Raw genomic sequence first — 24,877 nt, forward strand, 5'->3', positions numbered from 1 at the left:
TTCTCTTTCTACCTGTCTGACCTCTCCTCAGTCTCCTTTGCTGGATCTTCATTCCTATCCCATCCCCAGGAATGTGCCAGCTCAAATTGGTTCTCAAGAACCAATTGTTAAATTTTCAGTGCGAGCATTTGCATCTCAGAAATTGGTAAACACTACAAATCATGATTTGATTTATTATTTTATTGATTGTCTAGACTTAGGAAAGTGATGGAGAAAATGGTGATAATGCAGATTTAACTTAATAATGTGTTGTAGCTACATTTTTTGGAGAGCTGGTTGTTAAACATTTACCACAACACCCCTGTGCCCCAAAATTCTTCCTATTCTGCACTTTCTTGCTTAGCACTTGGATCCTGGTCTTTCTCTAATCCATTTCCTTTCATAATCCTTAGAAACTTCCAATTAATGATCCCTCTAACAATCTGACCACATAATCTCTCCACCTCCTTGCCTACAGTAACTTCCTTCTCCAATCCAGCTCACCTAGATTTACAAGGTCATACCTTAGAATGTGCCATCTCCAAGAACTGGAACTTTAAAATTCCAATCTGTGGTCACACCCTCCTGTCCTTCCACTTCTCCCACTCCCTCATTCATATTAAACCTATTCTTCATCTATATGTTGACCTCTGATCTTTTGACCCAACCCTAGTCTCCCAATCTATCTCTGAACTCTATATTCACTTATATCTACATCCAGATTTCTATTTCAATGTTTCACTAGCTATCCTAGAATCCCTTGCTCACTGACCTACTAGCTCCTGCTCTATAAATCCCTATCCTTGGCTAATCTTCATTTCCTTTCTCTTCTCCTACTCTAGGTATATTGAGAATCATTGGAGAAAGTCATGAAATTGAGATGATTTAACCCATAAAAAATTCCTGTGGATTAAGAGCCTCAGCCTCCTCATCTGTGAAATTTGTATAATACCCACAAAACAAACTTCAGAGTGTCCTTTCGAGGAAAATACTTTGCAAACCTTAAATAAATGTGAGTTACCATTATCATTATTAATCGGCCCTCATTTCAGCTCTTTTTGATATTTGACAATTTTTCTACTCTACCCTAATTGATTCTCTATCACATTTCCCACAACAGTTGCCACAAACCTTTTCTTCCCCCCTGACCCCACGCAAATCATAGCCAGCACACTCCACGTTGATAGCAGATGACCCAGCAAATAGAGAAGAAATGGAAGCAGTGTTAGATTTCATACTCTTGGGCTCAAAGATCACTGCAAGATGCTCCTTGGAAGGAAAGCAATGGCAAATCTTGACAGCACACCGAAAAACAGAGACATAACCTTGCCAGCAAAGGTCCCTCTAATCAAAACTATGTTTTTCCAGTGCATTGCATGGCTGTGAGAGTTGGACTATAAGGAAAGCTGAGCTTCACAGAATCAACGCTTTCAAACTGTAGTGCTAGAGAAGACTTTTGAGAGTCGCTTGGACAGCAAGGAGATCACATCAGTCAATACTTAAAGAAATTAATTCAGGCTGTCACTGGAAGGTCAAACACTGAAGCTGAAACTTAAATACTTTGGCCACATAATGAGAAGACAGGACTCATTAAAAATACCTTGATAGTGGGAAAGATTAACGGCAAAAGGAAAAGAGGTTGGTAGAGGATGAGAGGCATAGATAGTGTCATGGAAACAACAAACGTGAGCTTGGACAGACTTCAAGAGAGACTGGAGGATGTAAGAGCCTGGTGTGCTGGGGTCCACAGAGTCCCAAAGAGTTGGGTACAATTGAATGACTGAACAATAACCCAGCCTCTTGTTTTGCTGAGAAGACTGAGGACATCTTCCTGCCATGTTGGGCATTCAATCCTTCACTTCTGACTCAGCAGTCTAATTCCCTCCCTGAGGTTCTAAGTTCCAGATTGGTGAGAGTTCACCATCTAAGTGCCTTCAGACTTTCCATGAGATACTGCAGCCATCTTCCTGGCATGTTGCCACATAAGTTCCCCATACTGCAGATCCAAATATGAAACTGAGGCAGTCTCTGACCTCAAGGAACTTACATTCTAATATGGGAGCACATAGAGAGGAGGAGAAGGGACAGGGCAGATGGCAAGATGATTGTGCTGAGCAGATTGAATTCTTTCACTTCCTCACTACCTACTTTCTCCTTAACCCCTTGTAGTCTGGCTTTCATGTCCACCCAAAGGTTACCACTGACCTCCTAATTTACAAATCAAATGGCATATAGTCTGTCCTCATCCTCTGTGACCTCTCTGTAGCTTTTCTTATTATTGCCCCCACCACCACCACTACAACTAGATACTCTCTTCCCCTTTGGCTTCAAAGACACTATACTTGCCTGGTTTTCCTCTTATCTTTCCAACCTCTCTTTCTTTAGCTCATCCTTTTTCTTAATAATTGGAGCGCTCCCAGATGGTCTGTCCTGGACCCTCTTCACTTCCTTGGCAATCTCATTCATTCACTTCTACAGCTCCAAACACCATCTCTGTGTAGATGAAATCTATAATCTCCAGTCCTGACCTCTGTAGCTATGTCTCTTGTTGTCTAGAGGACACCTCCACCTGAGCACTCCATCACCATTGAGATGTATTGTTGTTAACCTCTTTGATAGTGTGTCCATTTTCCCATAATCTCTCCATTATTGCCTGTTCCTGTCTTTTAGCAGCTTTGCCAATCTCCTGAGCATAAGGTGAAACCTCAAGAGTTGTTGTTTTTCAAAATTTCTCTTCTAATCAATGATTTGGAACATTATTTCATATGGTTGTTAATAGTTTGAAATTCTTTTAAGAACTGTCTGTTCATATCCATAGACTGTCTTTCGTAAAATGCTTTTTTCATATATTTGTTAGTTGCCTATGTAGATTAGATATCACAGATATTTGATATAAATATCTTTCCAGTTAATTGCTTCTCTTCTTATCCTGTTGCATCGATTTTGTTCATACAAATACCTTTCAATTTCATGCAATTGAAATGACCTACTTTATCTCTTGTTATAGCTTCTATCTCTTGGTTGGCTAAGAAATCACCTTCTAGTCATAGCTATGAAAGGTTCTTGATGTTTCTCTTCTAATTCCTCCATGATATGATCTTTAATATTCAAATTGGGCTCATCTTTCCTCTTCCTCATTTCTCACATCTAATCAGTTACCAAGTCCTGTCATTTCCACTACTTTGACATCCCCTATATCCATCTCCTCTTCTCTGTTCTGGCCAATACCAACCTAGTGCCAGCTCTCATGCCCAACCATCTAGACTACCGCCCAACCATCTAGACCACTACAGTAGCCTCTTAACAAGTCTTTCCACCTTTGCTCTCTACTTCAATAAATCTTTTATATTTCTGCAGATCTCATCATGTTACTCTCCTGCTCAAAAATCTATTGGCTCTCTATTACCTTCAAAATTCAATTCAAGTTCCTCTACCTGTTTTTCAAGTCCATTCATGAAACAATCTAGCAGTTATTAACATTCTCTCTCTCTCTCTCTCTCTCTCTCTCTCTCTCCCCCTTTCTCTCTCTGTATGTATATATTATGTATTCATATCATTCCCCTCCATATATCTATAACTACACTGTATATATCGGCTATTTACTTATGTTACCTTTTCCATTAGATTGTAAACTCCTTGAAAGCATTTTCATTTTCTTTGTATCCCCAGTGCTTAGCACAGCATCTTCCACAGAGAAAGTACATTAATAATAAAATACTTATTATTATTATAATTATTATAACAACATTTATATAGTACTTACTATGTGCCAGGCAAGGTGCTAGGAGCTTTACAGTTTTTATCTCATCTGATCCTCACAATAGCCCTAGGAGGTAGGTACTGTTATGATAAATGCTTGTAGATTGATTGATTGATTGATTGATTGTAACCAGATAAGGGTGGCAAGTGCCCTGTCAGAGAGAGGGCACATTTCCTAGCCCCAGAAGTCCTCCTTCCAATGCTCAGTCCTCCGCACTTGTGACCCAGCCATCACCACTCCCTCATCCCTTCCTGGACCACCACTATCTTGGGGCTAGAGGCTGGCCAAAGCTTGTTTTCAAGGAATTCTAGAGTCCAAGGAAACAGGTGCTCAACTGTACCTTTCCCCCCACCCCCTCCTGCCCCAACTCCACTGCAGGACCCCTCTCCCACCTATTTGCCTTCCTTTCACTCCTTATGATTCTCATGGGATCTAGGGGTCATTGGCCACGGTGCAGAGGTACGGATAAGAATCTCTGGGGAATGGGCCACCCTTCCCTTGGTACAAATGCACCCAGTTATGAGTTGCTTACATGAAGCCACCTGTGACAAAATAAAGGTAATGTCAGTGGACACCAGTCAAGGTGGGATCCTGAAGCCTTCATGGATTGCAGGTGAGTTCCTCCTTAACTGGTCTTTGATTTTTCCCTAGGTAGCAACCCCTCCAGAAGCAGTCTCAGGGTTTCCTGGTGTCATTGTCTCCCCTCCAAGGGGGTATCCCAGGGTCCCACCCTCCTAGGGCCAAGTTTTCTAAGATCTCTCCCAGAGGAAAATTGGAAAACAGTTTGGCAGAAACTAGGTATAGACCAGCATCTCACACTGTATGCCAAGATAAGGTCAAAATGGGTACATGATTTAAACATAAAGGTGCAGCCATAAGCAAATTAGGAGAGCAAGTAATAGTTTACCTATCAGATCTATGGAGAAGGGAAGAATTTATGACCAAACATTAAATAGAGAGAATTACAGGATATGAAATGGATAATTTTGATTACATTAAATTTAAAAGTGTTTACACAAAACCAATGCAACCAAGATTAGAAGGAAAGCAGAAAACTGGGAAACAGTTTTTACAGCCAGTGTCTCTGAGGCCTTATTTCTCAGATATATACAGAACTGAGTCAAATTTATAAGAACAAAAGTCATCCCCCAACTGATCAATGGTCAAGGAATATGAATAGGCAATTTTCAGATGAAGAAATCAAAGCTATCTATAGTCATATAAAAAAATGCTCTAAATCACTATTGATTAGAGAAATGCAAATTAAAACAACTCTGAGGTACCACCTCATAGCTATCAGATTAGCTAATATGACAGAAAAGGAAAATGGTAAATGTTGGAGAAGATGTGGGAAAATTGGAACACTGATATATTGTTGGAGGAGTTGTGAACTGATCCAACCATTGTTGGGAGCAATTTGGAACTTTGCCCAAAAGGTAATCAAACTGTGCATACCCTTTGACCCAACAATACTACTACTAGGTCTGTATCCCAAAGAGATTTAAAAAAGGAAAAGGAAAAGGACCTACATGTACAAAAATATCCATAGCAGCTCTTTCTGTGGTGGCAAAGAATCGGAAATTGAGGGGATATCCATCAATTGGGGAATGGCTGAACAAGTTGTAATATATGATTGTAATGGAATACTATTATGCTACAAGAAACAATAAGCAGGATACTTTCAGAAAAACCTGGACTTACATGAACTGATGCAAAATGAAGTGAGCAGAACCGGGAGAACATTGTACACAGTCACAGTAATATCATACAATGATCACCTGTAAATGACTTAGCTATTCTCAGCAATACAATGATCTAAGACAATTCCAAAGGAATCATGATGAAAAATGCTGTCCACCTCTGGAGAAAAAACTGATGGAGTCTGAATGCAGATTGAAGCATACTTTTTTTAAACTTTATTTTAGCTGGGTTTTTTGGTCTGCGTTTTCTTTCTCAACATGACTAACATGGAAATATTTTGCATGACTGCAAATGTATAACCTATATCAAATTGCTTGTCTTCTCAATGAGGGTGGAGGGGAAAGAGGGAGTGAGAGAATTTGGAACTCAAAATTTTTAAAAATGAACACTAAACCACTTTACATGTAATTAGAAAAAAACAAAATATTTGAAAAAAAATCTCTCCCATAGGTCTTCCTGACCCCAAGCTCAACCTAGGCACCAGAACTGCAAGTCACTGCTCTGCATCTCCTTGAATTCTACAGTCCAGTGAAACTAAACCGCTCTTCAGCCCCAAAAAGTGCACTAAGATCTCCCACTTCCACGTCTTTGCTCAGGCTGTTCCTTACACCTGAAATGTCCTCCCTCTCCATTTTTTCCTGTTGAATTCCTACCCATACTTTACAGCCCAACTCAAATACCACCCCTTCCAGAAATTTTTGTCTAATCAATAACAACTTTCTTCCTTGTTCCTCACAAACATTTATTTTGCATTTTTCTAATGCCTTTACTGTGCAACATTGTATATTATAGTCACCTGTGTTTGCGTTTTATCCCTGTACTGGATTATAAACTTTATGAGTCCAGGGACTATGTCTTTGCTAAATTTAGCACACTACGCACTAGAGTCATTTAATGAATATTTGTTGAAAGAATGAGATGCTTCCCAACTCTAACATTCCACGTGCTCCCTTCCAGCTCAGATTCCATGACTCCACTGTTTGGTGGATAGCTGGGCCCTGACTTTGTGTGCTGTGTACCGATCCCCCCAGATTGAATCTTAGATGCTCAGCATGTTCCCGTGCGATTTTGTGCGTAGTGTCTTGTTGGCTCACTCATGAAACGTGATCTTACTCCCTGCAGTGGGAACAGCAAGCAGCCACTTGCTAAACAGTCAGGTGTCCCCATGAATTAAACCAGTCTATTTACCCATCTGGCCAGGACACATGAAGAAAGCAGGGAATTGTTTAAGAAAGTGCGTGGAGCCACAGAATAAAAACTCTTTGGCCAAAAAGGGCAGTCAAGACGAGGGGACAAAGAGTTTCAACAGTGCCTTTCAGAGAATGGGAAGGTCGAAGCTCCTTCCCTTCGTTGCCCCAGGGCTGTGGTGTGAAGAGAGACAAACTCTCCTGCCAGCTAGTAGCTGCTCTCCGCGGTCACCTCCACCAAGCCCATGTTTCCAACTTCTCCTTTGCCAAAACAGGCTAGCTCTCATCTTCATGCGTCTGATCTTTGTTCTCTCCACTCTCCCGTTAGACTGTGAGCTCCTTGAGGGCACGGCCTGTCTTTTGCCTTTCTTTATATTCCCCAAGATTATTGAAGTACCTGACACTCAGTGGGTACTTAATAAATGCTTATTGACTGACCCGGAATACCCTCCTCTGCCTTCCTCCTGCACAAGCCTTGCTCATCCTTGAAGGTCACGCTCAGTCACACTTCCAAAGTAACCACACTAGGCCACAGTTATCTTACTCAACTTTTTCTGACCTCCCTTTTCCCAGCACTCCTCTGACACAACTATTATATGCAAAAGCAATGGAATCATCTGTGTTGGTATCTCATGGTGATGCTAGATTATAAATTCTATGAGACAAATACTGTGTCTTCTCTAAACTGTGTATCTTCCCCACCACCTAACACAGACCTTTGAACTTGGGACCATAGACTTGGAGGAGAGATGAACCTGGGAGGCTATCTTGTCAAACCCTTCCATTCACAGATCTAGACTAATGAAATGACTTACCTAGTCACACAGGGAGCAGACACCAGAGTTGAGATTTGAACCCAGACCCTCTGACATGGGCTGGAAATTTGTTTCACTCTGTCTTTTTGTGGGTTCTGCTGCTCTAGAATTTCCAGACCCTCTGACTTGAGCGTGAGTGTTTTTTCTATTGTACCTTGTGGGCTTAATAAGTACATCTTGTCGTGACTGATGTGAAAATATGCTTACTATGAATGTATAAGTAGAGCCTATATCAGATTACATGCAGTCTTGGGGAGGGGGGAAGAGAGGAGGAGAAAACTTAAAACTCAAAGTCTTATGGAAGTGAATGTTGAAAACTAAAAATAAATTATTTTAAAAATAAATAAATAAAAGAATAGTTTAAAAAAAAAAAGGAAACGTTGTTATTCCACCTTATATTACAATTCTATTTGTTTTGTAGGTAAACATTGTCTTCCCAGATAGAGGGGGAGTTCCTTGAGGGCAGAGATTTTCTCATATGCCTTTATCTTCCCCATCTAGTTGAGCAGAAGGCTGAGTGCCCAGTCCATGCCCAGTATCTGATTGAATTAGAGACTATCACATTAAGCAATTAGGATGAATAGCTTTTTTCATCAGTTTGGGTATGCTGGGGACATCTAGTGATAAAAAAAAAATGAGGTGCCATTTACCTAGATAACCATTTACTAGGAAGAGGGGACACTATTCTGTGGGCAGTACTGCCAAACTCAAATAGAAATTATCTCTATAGGGGCATATTGACTTGGAAAACCACAGATTAATATTCTATTGTATTGCATTTTTATTTATTTTGTTAAACATTTCTCAGTTACAAGAGTTTTGTGGCTGAGATTGACATCTCTGCAAAGGGGAAAAGAGGCCAGGACAGGGAGTCAGGCAACCTACTTTAAACCTTGATCGGCTACCAACTGAATGACTTTGGACAAGTCTCTTCCTGTCTTCTGGCTGCCCATTTGTTTAAAAGAAGGGGCTTTAGCCAAATTGTTCTCTAACTTACAACATTCTATTATTTAGGGCTCAGAGCAGAGCTGATAGCCCTAGGGCCCAAGGGACAGTAGGAGATAAGTACAACTCAATGTACTCTCATCCCCTGGGTGAGTTATTTTCATTTTCATCCCCAGCAGGACATGGGGTTCCATCAGAGCTAGAGTCAAAGGGTCCATTGTGAAATGGATTTTATTAACAACAAGAGCAAACCCTGCTATTTTCTATCCTGGCATCAATAAGCTTAAAACATGGCACGTCAGAGTGCCTGGAGGTCATTTAGTGCCAGCCTTACTGGGGAGGAAACTGAGGCCCAGAGAAGGAAAATGATTTCCCTGAGGTCCCAAATAAAAAAACTCAGCCTGAAAAAGGAGGAGGCAGAGACAGGCTGGAATGCTCACACCCAGAGGTGGCTTTGTGGCTGGGTGTTGGACCGGGCTACCAAACCCTCCCCTGGAAGCACTGGTCTGATTTGGATCAGAATCTGACTTAGAATCATGAGGTGTCCAGGATGAAAGAGACCTTCAAGATGATCTAGTCTGGCTCAACTTTCTAATTTTATAGATGGGAAAACTGAGGTCCATATGTGAGGGGAGTTATTTGCCTGAGGCTATATAATGAGTTAAAGCCTAAGTCAGGACTAGAAGCAACGTCTCCCAGGTCCCAGTCCTGTGCCCATGCTACATTCATACTTGAGTTACAGAGAGCTGTAATGAACAAATTTTTGCACTTAGGGCAAGTGGCCCAAAATATGCCCTTAAATTGATATTTGTTTGTTTGTTTGTTTGTTTTATGCAATCAGGGACTTGCCCAGGGACACAGCTAATAAGTGTCTGAGGTTAGATTTGAACTCAGGTCCTCCTGACTCCAGGGCCAGTGCTCCATCCACTAAATTGATTTTTAAGACAAATTCATTAGCTACAAGGGAGTGAGAGGGAACTACATGCCACTGTGCAGTCACCACCGAGGACCCTATTTCAAAGTGGGGGGAGGGGGAATGGAAAACAGAAACAAATGGTTGGGACTATATGGAGGAGGGAGCATGCCATGTAGCAGCCTCCTACTTTATCCTCTTATTCTTGGCAATTAGGTACTAACCTCTGTTGTTTCCATACTGTGAAGGACTGCAAGAACAGTCAGCACCCTATAAATCTCAGTGCCCTGGATGAGGCCCCAGGTACCCCACCCTAGTTTTGCATTTGAGTGTTAAAGACTCCAACTAGAATCAGGATGTGTTTCCACGGGTCTTAATACTGTGGTTCACCGATGCATTCCCCTATCTAACCACTAGTTGCCATAGATCATCAGAGCTGGAAGATTTCTTTGGGATTTTCTAGTCCGAGGATTCTCAGCCTTTATTGTATCATGAACCCCTTTGCCAGTCTGGGGAAGCCTAAGGATCCCTTCTCCAAACATGATTGGTTTGTTGTTGCCATTGTGGTTTAATTCAAAATGGAAGGAAATGCTAGATCTCAACAGTAGGTTAGTGAAAATACAGATGTTCTTTTTTTCCCTTCCAAGTTCACAGAGCTCCGAAATCTATCCACATTCCTTGATTAAGAGCTCTTGCTCTGGTCCAGCTCCCTCATTTTATAAAAGAGGGGACAAAGGCCAAGAAAGATGAAGCAATGTGCCCAAGGTCATATAAAAAGAGCAAGCACAGCTAGCCCTGTTATAGTAAATAGCAGAACCGGGACTGGTACAAGGTTCTCCTCCAAATCCAGGATGCTTCCCACTACCCAATAGCAACAGACAATCAATCAATCAATAAGCATTTATTAAGCACCTGCTATCTACCTGCCACTGTGTTAGCGGCTGGGGTATATATACAAAGACAAAAAAAAAAGACATGGTCCCTGCCCTCAAGGAGCTTACATTCTATATACTCTTGGCTCCTAATCAGCAAATGGATGCTGGTAGCCCCAGAGATTGTATTTCTGCAATATACCAAAGTAAACATCGGGCTTAGGAAACGCAGAGAGCTCTCAGGCACGCTGCTGAACAAAGTTCAGCTACCTTGAGTCCCATTGGCCTTGGCACTTCTTTCTTCTATTCAAGATGGAAGGAAGGGCGGGAGGGAACCCCGTGGGTTTCTCCCCCTTCCTGTTCTCACTTGTGGTGCTGAGCATGCCTCATGCATCCTAAACTATGCACCCTCTGCTATTCAGATCTTGAACTCCACACAGGCCTGCCAAGGGCCCCCCTCCACCCTGGGCTTCTTCCCTTCTCCCAGCCCAACCCATTGCCATTCCAGCTCCCAACTCCCGCTGCACCAGAACACAAAATTCTACACCCCACCTCCCCTAGCACCTTCTTCTATTGCAGTCCTAGGGTTGCCAGCTTCTGTCCTCCCTTCCCCCACCCTACCTCAAGCCCAGTCCCCCAGCAGCCTGGGGCTAAGGCCAGGCTTTTTTTTTTCTCTGTTTACACAGAGAGAGAGAGAATGAGAGCCCCAAATTTCCTTGCTGCCAAAACACAGAACTGGGAGAGGACTAGACCCAGAAGCTATCAATGTGGGAGCGATTCCACCAAAGAAGGGAATATCTGAAAATGGCCTCAAATGATCTTTTTTCTAATCATCATTCTCCAAATGCAATTGCAATAATAGCAATGGTATAGTGACGTGGAAAGAGGCAGAAGAACAGGGTTTAACTCCTGCCTCGAATGCCTACAACACTTGCAACCTTGGGCAAATCCCTTGACTTCTCTGGGCCTCAACTTCCCCATCTGTAAAATGAGAGCATTGGACTAGATGGTTTTTGAGGTCCCTTCCATCTTGAGATCTAGAATCCTATGATGTGCCCCTCAACACACTATTAGTATTTAGCATATTAATGTTTGTAAAGTGCTCTATGAAGTAAGATAACAAGATTAAGAGCTGGGAAGAGATCTCTGAGATCATTTAGCTCAATTCCTCCTTCCCAACCCTTTTTTTTCCAGCAGGATAATACGCTTTGTGTTATAATCTAATTTACCAAGAATTGCCAGCTCTCTTATTTTAAAGATGGAGAAACTGAGGGCCAGAGAAAGGATGTGGATTGCCTAAGATGCGTACAGAGCAAGGATTTGAATCCTGGCCCCTTACCTCTACAGCCAGTGTTCTTTCCATTAGACAATGGCAGATTAAGTCAATAAACATTTATTAAACACCTACTAGATGCTTAGCACTGTACTAAGCACAGTACCCTCAGCCCCAAAGAGTGCAGGAAGACTGGACATCCACAGCTCAGTTACCATCTGTGGGCCCTTGGGTCAGTTGTGACCCTGTCTGGCTAGCAGTTTTTTCATCTGCTAGATGGGAAAATCCACTACACAATCTCTGAGGTCCCTTCCAGCTCGAAATCCTATGACACATTTTATGAACAGAAAAATGGAGCCTTGGAGAGGCAGTGTAAGGTACCCATAGCTAGTAAGTAAGCGTTGCAGTTGGGTTTCATACCTAAGTCTCTTCTGACACCAAGACCCTCGTCCTTGTCCATCCTCTCATCCCAAAAACAATTTAGAATGGAATGAAGATTTGTCAGCCCTGTTTAAAGGAGAATCCTGTCTTCCCCTGTTGTTTGAAGCCTCAGAGCTGGCAGCAATAGCAGTTTGTCTGTAAATTTAATCCCAATAGATTTCTATAGCATTGGCCTATAGGATTGTAGATTTAAGAGCTGGAAGGGAACTCAGACATCATCTAGTCCAACTTTTTTGTTTTACAGATAAGGAAACTGAAGTCTCAAGAAGTTAAGTCATATTCCCAAGGTCACACAAATCCTAAGTGACAGCAGCTGGATTTGAACCCAGGTCCTCTCACTTCAAATCTAGTGCTCTTTCCATTGTACTATGTGGCCTCTACAAAGGCACTTTACAATTTACAAAACACTTTCCTTACAACAGTGAGATACGCAGTACAAGTATTATTGTGCCCACTTTATAGGGGAGAAAACTAAGAGTCAGGAAGGTGGCTTGGATTTCCAAAGATCCCCTGGCTATAAGTGACAAAGCCAGGATTCAAACTCAGGCTCAACCTTCTTCCTACTACAGCACACCTCTATCTCTCTAGAAAGGCAACAAGCATTTATAAAGCACCTACTGTGTGCTGGGCACTGTGCTAAGTGTTTTACAAATATTATGTTATTTGATCTTCACAGCAACCCTGAGAAGTAGGTACTATTCTTATCTCCATTGTACAGATGAGGAAACCAAGGGAGACCAAGATTAGATGACCTGTCCCAATCACACAGCTAGCATCTGATGGCAGATTTGAACTCAGGTCTTCCTGACTTTAGGCCCAGCACTTTATTCACTGCGTCATCCAGAGCTGCCTATCTGACTCTGACGAATTCATGCTTCAACCAGATTAGTAATAAAGATATTCAGTTTGAGTTATTTTGCTCTCTGTGGGCTTCCTAGAGGGAAGTTAAGCTGCTTCAGAAATGTAGGCTGGTAAATTTGGGTTCCTTATTTGCAAGGGTGTAATTTACGTGATCTTATTGTCCTCCCAAGGCCAATTCCCCAACTTGTATCTTCCAGGACAATGTTTCCCAGGCTTACAAGCACTTCACATCATTTCCACACACACTCTACCCTCCAGCCAAACTGGCTTGTCCCTTTCAGGCAGAGTTAAGGCACTCTTTGTAATGAAAGCAGGGTCTCCTGGTGAGATGGAAACTTGCAATCTCAGCATTCCAGCTCGGCATCCCACTCTCTTTCCATCCCTGCTGACAACATTCCCGAGTTAGGACATAATGTAAGAATTGTTCCCCCTGGGTCAGTCTTGGCCTGACAGTCCTGAATTCTGTCTCTGGTGGACTGCCCGGGGGGGGCAGGAGAGCAGGGTATAGGAAGGTAGGGTTGCCCTCAGTGCCACCTACCTCAAAACGTTTGAAACGGATCCTAAACTTCCCTTCGGTGGCCTAGTAGAGGCTTGTCATCTGGGGATTTCTTTGAACCTATTTACATTTCCAGCTTACACTGCCTCTTAGAGGGTCAGTTACATTCAACATCTACTTCAGTGTAGACTTAGGTCAGTCAAGTGACCTTGGGCAAATCAAATCCCCCTCTGTGAACCTATTTCCTCCTCTGTAAAATGGGTACAATATACATTTGCAACAACCTCAAAGGAATCAGTCGGTCAACAGCAAGCATTTATTAAACACCACTATGTACTAGGCACTGTGCTAAGCACTAGGGATACACAGAAAGGAGGGAAAACATCTCTATTTTCAAGGACCTCACAGTCTAATGCAATCAACTATGTGCAAACAAGATACACACAAGATAAATTAGAAATAATCTCAGAAGGAAGGCACTAGCCTTAAGGGAGATCAGGAAAGTCCTATTGCAGAAAGTGGGACTTTAGCTGGGACTCAAAGGAAGCCAGAGGCAGAGATGAGGAGGGAGACTGTATGAATGCTTGGAAGCAGATGGAGTGTCTTGTTCAAGTAACAGCGAGAAGGTCAATGTCACTGGATCACAGGAGGAAAAGGTAGGAAGGGACCAGGTTATAGAGGGCTTTAAAACCAAACAGAGGATTTTATATTTGATCCTGGAAGTAACAGGGAGCCGTTGGAGGTTAGTGAGGGGGCAAGGGTATGTGACATGATCTAATTTACTCTTAAGGATGAAGTGAGGACGATATTTTGTAACCTGCAGAAGGGCATTAAAAACTTGAGCTAATGCCGTGATTTTTCTCTGAATGGCAGCGGACAATGGAGTATTCCTGATGTTGCCTGGAAGGCACTTACTAGTTAATGCCCCTGGGGGGGGTGGGGGGTGGGGAGGATCGTTTGTAGACTCATGGCCATCCCAAGTTTAAACACAGAGAGATTTGTCACAAATGAAATGACCATTCACTCTTGGTACGTTGGATTCAGGAGTCTACAGCCTTGGCACATTAGAACAGAGATCTAAGAGGGGTTCTTAAGCTTTTTGTGTATGTATTGTGGACCCCTTTGGCAATCTGATGAGGCCCATGGACGCTTTCTCAGAATAATGTCTTTTAAATGAGTAAAATGAAATACCTTGTATTACAAAAGAAAATATATTAAAATATAGTTATGAAAATATTTTTTAAAATCAAGTTCATGGACTCCAGGTCAAGAACACTTGCTCTAGAGCAAGGGTGGGGAACTTGGGCCACACTTGAGGACCTAGAGTGCCACATGTGGTCTTGAGGCCACAGGTTCCCCACCCCTGCTCTAGACTGAGCCCTTCATTTTACAGATAAGGAAACAGGCTCAGGAAAGTGATCTGCCCAAGATCACATGAGCAATAGCAGAATTTGGGTTGGAACCCAAGTCCTCTGATGTCAAATCCAGCATATTTTTTCTGACATCCTATGGGATGTCATCCTATGTCCCCTACAGGGAAGTTTTGTTTGTTCAAACACTCTGGTGCCTATTTTCTCCTTCATTCCTTGTACAATAACTTTTTTGAAGTTAGCAAAGGAGGTATCATTATTTCCATTTTACAGATGAGGAAACTGAGGCTCAGGAAAAGAAAATGACTTACCAAAAGCCATCCAGAGAATCAGTAGCAGTGTCAGGATTCAAACTTGGTGCCCATGACCCCTAAAGTTGTGGGTTTTTCAACTTCCCCCACCCATTACAGCTGCATCCCAAGAAGAACAGTTCAGTGAGCTCCAACTCTCAAACCTGGGCTACCTTCATCTTGACTTCTCTTTGGTTCTGCAGACATTGCCCATATAGAGCCTGCCAATCCAAATCCTTCAATCAGTCAATGAACCAGCATTTATTTAGTGCTTATGTGCCTAGCATTGTGCTAGATATTGAAGGTATTGGAGACACAAAGACAAAATCAAAGTAGTGCCTGCCCTCAAGAAGCTTATAATCTATCAGAAGATATTATATATATATATATATATGTATTATATATATATGTATGTATGTATGTATGTATGTATGTATGTATATGTAAGAATAGATTGAATACAAACAAATACAAGAGAGCTTGGAGAAGGAAGGCAGTGACAGCTGGATGGGAGAAGGGGGAGGGAGGAAGGGAGGGAATCAGAAAAGGCTTCCTGTACCATTTATGAAGCACCACTTGACTGAACTGTGCCTTGAAGAAAAATAAAGGATTCTATGAAGTGGAGGGAAAGGAGTGCATTCCAGGCATGGGAGGACTACCAGCTCAGAGGCATGGAGATGAGAGATGTAGTGTTAGGTGTGAAGAACAGAAAGGTCAGTTTGGTTGGACTGTAGAGTGAGGGAAAGTATTGTGGCTGAAAAGGTAGGTCCTGGCCAGACTGTGAAGTGCTTTAGAAGCCAAACAGAGGAGTTTATAGGACTCTTCTTTTCCAAAGCAATAGAGAGGTACTGAAGTCTAATAAGGAGGAGATTGACATAGTCAAGCCTGCACTCAAGGAAGTCATATTTGATGACCACCACCTTCTTCATGAAGCTTTCCTGACCATCCCAGGCCCCATTTCTCTCCCTCTTCCTTCACTGCACTTGGAGTCTGTGCTTTATAATTTAATTGGTTGTATCCAATCTCGAATCTTTTGCTATTTCCCAGCTATCTATCTTGTCTCGCCACCTAGAATGCAAATACCTTGAGGGAACTGACTGGCTTCTTTTTCTCTATACTGCCCACAATTTAGCCTTGCACAATACTACACGTAGAGGAGGCTTTCAGGAAACACTTGCTTGACTCACTTTTCCTTTTAGACACTGCAAGTGACATTTCAACCTTTCCAGGTACCCCAGACCAGAAGGGATTTGTCTCTCCTTTGAACTCATAGCACTTTATACTCCACTTCCCTGTTTATCATGGTCTGATTTCTATTTGATTTGTTGATACAAGTGTGTGTGTGATGGCAGATAGAAGGCCTTGACTTGGGAATAACTTGAGTTCAAATCCTACCTCTGAAACATATTAGCTGTGTGACCATGAGCAAGTCACTTAAACTTTCAGTGCCTGGGACAGCTCTTTAAGACTATAAGGTACAGAGGAGTTACCTACACACCCATGTAATGACAGGTTCAGAGCACTACACACACACACACACACACACACACACATACACACAATGATCTATCCCTTCATGCCCCACCTCCCTCCTCCAAGTAAAAATAATGCCTTGAGTTCCTCGAAGGCAGGAAATACAGCATATCTTGTATCTCTCATAACACTTAGCCCAGTGCTTTATACCAGGGTCTTGGTACAGTTTTAGGCTTTAATAAAACTGTGCCAAGACTTCTAGAATACTCTGTATTTGTTGTTGTTGTCATTGTTGTTGAGTTATTATTCAGTCATATCTGACTGTCTGTGATCCCATTTGTGACTTTCTTGGTTAAGATAATGGAGTGGTTTGCCATTTCCTTTTCCAGATCATTTTACAGATGAGGAAACTGAGGCAAACAGTGTCTGAGGCCACATTTGAACTCAGAAAGATGAGTCTTCCTGTCTCCAAGCCTGGTACTCTATCCACTACACCACCTAGCTGCCTGGATACTCTATACAGTAGATTCTTTATGGATGTTTTTTAAATTAATGTTGAATAATATTAAGGTATAGTCTCCTCCAGTAATTCTCTGCTTTCAGATGGAGCCAATTTGTTCCTTAAATTCTGCATACGCTGTGTGTCTTAACCTGGGAGAAGACAAACTCCTCTGCAGGCTTCTTCTCTTGCCTTAAAAATGAGGATTTTAAAATAGTGCTTAATGCTTCCTTCCTTCATAACTTTGGAATGAAAAGCACTACTTTGATGGGATTAGGTTGAAACAGTGTAGGGAGAGGAAAAAGAAATGAGAGAGTAAAGAGAAGAAATGAGAGGAAAACAGAGTAAAAGAAGAATGGGGGAAAGATGAAAGGGGAGAGGAGAGGAGTACAGGAGGGGAGAGGAGGAATGGAAAGGAGAAAAGTAGAAAAGTAAGGAGAAGAGAAGAAAGGGAAGAGAGGAATAGAAAGGGCAGAAAGTGGAAGGTAGAGGGGAGAGGAGGGAAGAGAGGGGAAAAGGAAGAGAAGAGAGGAGAGAAGGAAGGATAGTGAGGAGAGGATGAGAGGAGAAAAATGAGGGAGGATAGGAGTAGTGAAGAAGGAGAGGAAAGAGAGAAGAGATCAGAAGAGAAAAGAGGTGAAAGAGAGGAGAAACAGAGAGGGGAAGAGAAGAGGAAAGGAGAAGAGATCAGAGAAGGAGAGATAAGGATAGAGGAAGAGAGAAGTGGAGGAAAGAGGAAAAGGGGGACAAAGAAGGGAAGAGAGGAGTTGAGAAGAAGAGAGGTAGAGGAGTGGAAGAAAGGGAGAGAAGTGAGAAGACAGGAGGAGAGAGAAGAGAAAGGAAGAGAAAGAAGAGGAGTGAAAGAAAGAGGAAGATAGGAGTGGGGTAGAGGAGAAGAGAGGGGAAAGAAGGGGACAAAGGGAGAAGGGAAGAGAGGAGTTGAGAAGAGGAGAGGTGGAGGAGAGAAGAAGAGAGGAGAGGAAGAAGGAAGAGAAGTGAGAAGAGAGGAAGATAGAATAGGAGAAAAGAATAGAAAAGAGGAGAAAAGAGATAAATGAGAGAAAAGAAGAAAGAAAAGAATGGGTAAGAAAGGACAGATAAAAGAGAAGAGTAGAGGATAAGGGAAATGAGGAGAGAGAATAGGGAGGAGAGGAGAGGAGAGAGAAAAAAGAAAATCTGCTAAAAAAAATCCATGTATTGATTATTTGTACTGCAAATTCCTGAGATCTATTGTATCAGTCCTTTCTGAATATTCTGCCTATTTTTTTCCCCTCCCAATTGCACTGTTCATTAGTGGAGAAAACAAACGGTTCTGGAACTCAAAACAGTTGCCTTTCTTCCCCATGAGGAATTGGAACAAGTAGTGTGAGTGGACACAGCCTACCTACCTAAATGGTATTTATGGCTTCTCAGCGGTAAATGTTAGATCTTTGCATAGTTCTTCCTTTTTTATTTATTTTTTTGGCTAAACAATAGGGTTAAGTGACATGCCCAGGGTCATACAGCTTAGCAAGTATTACATGTCTGAGGCCAGATTTGAACTCAGGTTCTCCTACTCCAGGGCCAGTGTTCTATCCACTGCATCACCTAGCTGCTCCGGTTCTTCATATTTTATGAAGTGCTTCCTTCATAACAGTTTGTAAGGTAAGCTGTTAGAGGCCTGGGCAGAGGGTGGGGATACCCAGAAGGGATCCAGACCTGTCATTTCTCTGGTGTCAGAGAGTTCCTGGATGCTGAACTTCCTCCACAGATACAGATTAGCAACTAACTCTTCTGCAACTTATAGTCTTGGCTGCCTGGAACACAGAGAGATGAAATGACTTGTCTAGGGACAATTATACAGAAAGTGTCAGATGTGGGTCTTTGAACTGGTCTTCTTGACTCTGAGTTCTTTCTCTGTGCAAGTATTATTATGACTATTTTACAGATAAGGAAACAGGCTCAGAGAGGTGAAATGATTTGCTCACAGCTAGTGAGTATGAGAGACAGACCCCTGTTAAAATGCTGATGTTTTATAAGGTCTACCCATTTTTGCTTTCTTTATGTATCATTCCAAGCCCTCAAGATAGGGAAAGGGAAATTTCTTCTGCTGAGGCTCTCCTGAATCCACTTGAAACTCATCCCAGGTGAGCAAGAGTCCCCTTCCCATCCCCAAAGAGTGGTCATTAAGCCATACCTCTGGGAGTCAGTCTATCCCCTTTGGGGTCCAAATAATTCTGCTCCAGGGAAGTTAGGAAGACCAAGAAGATGGAAGCGGAAGTCAGAAGATAAGGGAGATGTGGTTTCTGACTTTAAGTCCAAAGATGTCTAAATACAGTGTTGGCTTAGGAGACAATAGACTCCATTGTGGAGAGAGGGAAGGAGACAAAGTTGGGGGTTAGTCCAAATGTGGGAAGACAGGTACTCCATCCCCAGGAAGGCATAGGTGGGTGAATCCTGGGCACTGGGGGGGGACGGGGAGGTACTGATGGAAAAGAGTGAGAGGAACCCCTAGAAACTAGTGTGAACAGGGGGCTATTTCTTCCAAGGGCAAGGGAAACTGAAGGTGAAGTGATCTATCAAGTAGAAGCAATAACAGCATATGATATGCCGTTGAGAGGAATAGGGAGAGTAATTTTCCCACAGCAGGTGGGAGCTAGGTTGGCAGGGCACAGGCAAGGGATTTGAAATCAAATTATATCAGAGCTGGAAAAGTCTTTAAAGATCATTTAGTCCAACAGCCTCATTTCATAAATGGGGAAACTGAGACCCAGCGAGGGGAAGTGACTGTCCAAGGTCGTACAATTAATTAGAGGCACAGCTGGGACTAGAACCCAGTTCTCTTGACTCCCAATCAATCCAATGCTCTTTCCAGCAAAGAAAAACTGCCCAGAAGAACTGTTCACAGCAGAAAATTTCTTCTACAGCCTCAAACTCACACCTCCCAACAAGGTTCCCGGATTCCCCCAAACTTCATAAAATTAACCCAGACCCAAAGGCCTCTTTGGGTGCAGAGACGACAGAGCCTGATAAGAGACCTGAGAAAAGGGATGTCAAGCAGACAGAGAGATAGAGACAGACAGACAGAGAGCACTGACAAATTGTCGAAGAGAAAGGGAAGGAGCTAATGCGTTCTCCCGCAGAAGCTGGTTACTCCTGGGATTCCCGACCGCGGAGGGCAGGAACCGGGATGGGGGAAGACTGGGGAGGACACCCTGAGCAGGGGAGAAAGGAGGACAAGAGGGAACGTGGGAAGTAGAGGGGCGGCTCGCCCGCGGATATGGCGCTCTCGCTCTGAGCCGGGGGCTAGGCTGCCCGCGGGGAAGGGACACGCAAGTTGGGCCACCTGTGTGGGTGACAGACAAGACGCACGCAGGTTCTGGCGCCCCGGGCTGGAGCTGGGCTTGGGGACCGGCGTTACCTGGGGCGGGAGGCTGAAGGGGATGGGCAGCAGCACCAGCGGAGTGGCCACCAGCACCAGCAGACGCCGGATGCACCACAACTTCGTGGCCAGCGCCCCGAGCGCCGCCATAGCCCGGCAGAACCCGGACCCGGGACCCAACTAAGCGCGGGGCCAGCAGCGGGAGTGGGGCGGCCGCGGGGACAGCGGCTTTATGGCCAGGGGGAGGGTCCGCGGGGGGGAGGGTCCGCGCGGGGGAGGGGTCTGCGGTGGGGCGGCCCCAGCCGCCCGCCCAGCCGGAGCTCCCCGCCCCCTCGGAGCTCCTTCCCTCCGCCCACTCCAGGGGCAGCAGGTCCCTGGCGAGAAGGGCCCCGGAGCCAGAGCTCCTCATCTGCCCCAGTGGGATCCCCAAGGACCCTTACGGCCGAAGAACCTCTTAGGACTCAGGCCACTTCGGAGTGGTCAGGTGTTGCGGCGCCAGATAGACCTGGACCTAGAGTTCAGAGATCTGGGTTCAAGTCCCGGCTCTGACACTGCTTCGTCTTACGCTGCGAGCAAGTCACTTCTCTCTGAGCCTCAGTTTTCTCACTTGTAAAATGGAACTAATACTTTCTTCACTAGGTGGTTGTTGAATATCAAATGAAATAGTATGGATCGGAATACTTTGTAACTTTAACAAAGACATTCAGTGTAGGGGATGTCGCTGGTACTAGACCGCAACCCTTCCAAGCCTTCCGTCTACAGGAGTTCTTTAGGCTTTAAAAATGAATGACTGGAGAGAAGAAAAAGAAAAAAAAAACACCAAGGAACTTAGCTTAGGTCCGCTAGCTCTCCTAGGAAAGTCCACCAGAATGTCCTTCTAGAACCCAGGGTCAACTCGCTTCGAAGAGGCATCAGAAGACTACAATATATCTTATGGAAAACTATTATTCCAAGAGGAAGATACCTATTGGGAGTTATAAAAGTCACAGTCTTTGGGATTCTATGCTGGATTTTTCCACGGCTTCCGGTGAAATTGCCTTTACAGAATTTCAGGCTTCCCGAAAGAAAAAGAGAAGGAGAAGACTTGCCGAAAGAAAAAAAGGAGGGGAAGATTCCTATCTCCCAAAAGGCTTATCTTTCATGTTGGGAGTGGGGGAAGGTGTTGGTGGTACCACCAATTTAGCTTTTATCTACCAAGCAACCTGGCCCCAATCTATCCTTCCAGCCTCCTTGGACATCATTCCTCCTCCCAAACTCTGCCATACAGACAAATTGGCCTTTTTTGTCCCTCACTCACACACAGCCCTCCATCTCCCTCACTCACACACAGCCCTCCATCTCCTAACTTCACCTCTTTGCCCCAGCTATCTCCACTGTCTGGAATACAGTCCCTTCTTACCTCGACCTCATCCAGTGCCACTTTACCTTTAATATTCAGTCAAGTCGTGTCTTCTAAATTAAGCCTTTCGTGATCGCCTCAGTTGCTTGTGTCCTACCTCCCAAAATGCCTTGTATTTAACTACTTTGTGTGTGTATGTTTGTATTTATTCACTTTATATTATGGTGTATGTATTTATTGTTGTATATATTTATTGTTGCTGTATAAATTTATTTCTGTATGTGCTATATATATTTGCTGTTGTCTGCTCCCTTTAGAATTAAGTTCATTGCAAATAAGGATAGTTAAATTCTTAGTACTAGTACTCCTAGTGCCTAACATAGTATCTGGCATATAGTAATCACTTAAATAATTGATTGATTGATTGATTGATTGACTGATTAATCAGATGAGAAATTCCAGGATCCTTGGAGGCATTCAAGTGCAATGGAAAAACCACTGGATTTCAAGTCAGAGGAATGGGTTTGAGTCCCAGATCTGCCATTTGCCTCACAAGTGACACTGCAAAAGTCACATCTTCTCTGATCCTCAGTTTCCTCAGCTGTAAAACAAAAGGGGTGGACTAGATGATCTCTAAAGGCCCATATAGCTTTACATTTATAACCTTGGGGTAAGAGGACCTAGAAGGACCTTAGAGGAAAGGGAGATGATGAATCTTGTCAGAGAGGAAAGCTCAGAGAGTTGCTGGCTCTCTGAAAGAGCCAGAAGTAAATGTGGAATTGATTCCCCTCACACACACACAACCTAAAACTGTTCCAGGAACAATAATATTAATTACAATTCTTTGCATTTATATAATGCTTCATAGTTTTCAGACCCCTTTCAGTCTGCCACAATGTTTTATCCTCACAACCCTCTGAAGCAGTTAGAAGAGATGTGAGTCTCTCCATTTTACAGATGAGAGATAGGGGATTAATAGAAGAGCTGAGACGAGAAGCCCAGACAGATTAATTGACTTGTTCCACGTCACCCAGCAAGTTAGTGGCAGGAACAAAAAGTGGGCCTCAGGTCCTCTGACTCTCAAGCCCCAGGCTCTGTCCAGCTTTCCTTTCCTAATCAGCAATATCTCCCTCCTTTCCCCAAAGAATTTGTCTTCAGGGGTGCTGGGAGGCTGTCTGGATCCTAGGAAATCTCTTCCAGCACTATCCCACTTTAAGCCCCCAGAGTGGAATTAAGCCATGATAGAAGGATGTATAAAGAGCTGCCCTGGCAAAGGGAAGATCTTAGGTGCAATCATCATCATAATAATTATAATCCTAACAACTAGCCCAAACCGGTCTTCCTGCTTCCAGCCCATCCTATACACTGATGCCAGCGTAATCTTCCTAACACAGTACTTTGATCACATCTCAGCCCTGGTCATATACCTTCAATGATTCCTACTGAAGCTGGAACTGTCAGAGAAGCTGGAGAGGGGAACCCATTTGCTCCAGATAACCCACGAGGTCCTGGACTTCAAGGACTCCATCATCTGGCCCCAAACTACCTTATTTCATACCACTCCCTACTATGTGTCTCATGCTTAAGCCCAAGGGGTATCCTAACTGTTCCTCCAATGCCTCCTTTGTTTTCTCCAAATGTCCCCTGAGCCTTCCCTGACTACTCCAGCTCATTACTAGACTTGCTGTCTACTCCTTATTGGACACTTAGCAAAGATTGCTCGATCTGCTGTTGTTATTGTTATCTTTTCATGTGTGTGTGTCTTATCTCCCCAGCTAAATTATAAACTTCATGAAGGTAGGGACTGGATTTCATCCATTTCTGTATCACCAGCACCAACCGTGGGACTTCATGCACAGTAAACAATCCAATCCAACAAGCAGTTTACTAAGAGCCCATTATGTGCTAGGCCCAGGAGGATACAAAGACAACAATTGAAATAATCCCTATTCACAAGGACATTACCTTCTAATGGGAGAAACAAATGCATATATAAATGTACACAAAATATATATATACATGTGTACATATATATATATATGTATATAGAGAAAATAAATACAAAGTAGTTAAATATAAAACAATTTGGGGGGATAGCACTAGCAATTGGAGCAGGGGGAATGTAAGCTACAATACCCCCTTTTCCAAGATGGATATGGGAATCACAGGACATGGAATATCAGAGCTGAAAAGGACATTAGAACATGAAAATTAGAACGGCACAGCTGGAATGGCCCTTAGGGGTCAGCTGATCCAATCCTTTTAGGTTTTTTTATTAATTTATTTATTTTTAGTTTTCAACATTCACTTCCATAAGCTTTTTGTTTGTTTGTTTGTTTGTTTTTTGTCTAGACAATGGGGTAATTGACTTGCTCAGGGTCACACAGCTAATAAGTGTTATGTGTCTGAGGCCAGATTTGAACTCAGGTCCTTTTGACTCCAGGGCTGGCGCTCTAACCACTGTGCAATCTAACTTCCCCCTCCATAAACTTTTAAGTTTTAAATCTTCTTCGCCTCCCTCCCCAAGACAGCACGTAATCTGATATAGGCTCTACATATACATTCTTATTAAACATATTTTCACATTGGTCATGTTGTTAAGAAGAATTAGAACCAAAGGGAGGAACCGTGAGAAAGAAGAAGCAAAACCCACACACAAAAACTAGAGAGCAAACAGCATGCTTCCATCTGCATTCAGACTCCACAGCTCTTTCTCTGGATGTGGATAGCATTTTCCATCATGAGACCTTTAGAGATGTCTTAAATCCTTGCATCACTGAGAAGAACTAAGTCTATCAAAGTCAGTCATCACACAAAGTTGCCGTTACTGTGTACAGTGCTCTCCTGGTTCTGCTCATTTCACTCAGCATCAGTTCATATAAGTCCTTCCAGGTTTTTCTGAAATCTGCTTGCTCATCATTTCTTATAGCACAATAGTATTCCATTACATTCATATACCACAACTTGTTCAGCCATTCCCCAACTGATGGACATCCCCTCAATTTCTGATTCTTGACCACGACAAAAAGAGCTGCTATAGATATTTTTGTACATGTGGGTCTTTTCCCCATTTTTATGATTTCTTTGGGATACAGCCCTAGAAGTACCAACCCTTTCATTTTACAAAGGAGAAAATGGAGGCCTAGAGCAGATCAGTAACTTGCTCAAAGTCACATTAGTAGATCTGGGACTAGATTAAAGTCCCTGTTCCTCCTCCCTCCAGAGCAAAGGGCCATCTTGATAATGTCCCTTCAGCCTCCCAGGCTAAGTACATGCCTCATGGTTCTCTGAGACCATTCAGC

General features: G+C 43.1%; 1 protein-coding gene across 1 annotated transcript in view; it reads right to left on the reverse strand.

The window, feature by feature from the left end:
- The window catches only part of SLC13A3 (solute carrier family 13 member 3), a 78,291-nt gene extending 57,856 nt beyond the window's left edge, over positions 1 to 20,435 (reverse strand). The window contains exon 1 of the mRNA XM_020984139.2: positions 20,276 to 20,435. Within this exon, the coding sequence (XP_020839798.1) occupies positions 20,276 to 20,386 (111 nt within the window). The 5' untranslated portion in view covers positions 20,387 to 20,435. The remainder of the gene's footprint in view (positions 1 to 20,275) is intronic.
- Between the last annotated feature and the right edge of the window lie 4,442 nt (positions 20,436 to 24,877).

This window comes from Phascolarctos cinereus, unplaced genomic scaffold (genome assembly GCF_003287225.1).
Source record: "Phascolarctos cinereus isolate Bilbo 61053 unplaced genomic scaffold, phaCin_HiC Scaffold_2;HRSCAF=192, whole genome shotgun sequence".
In the NCBI taxonomy this organism is placed as follows: domain Eukaryota; kingdom Metazoa; phylum Chordata; class Mammalia; order Diprotodontia; family Phascolarctidae; genus Phascolarctos; species Phascolarctos cinereus.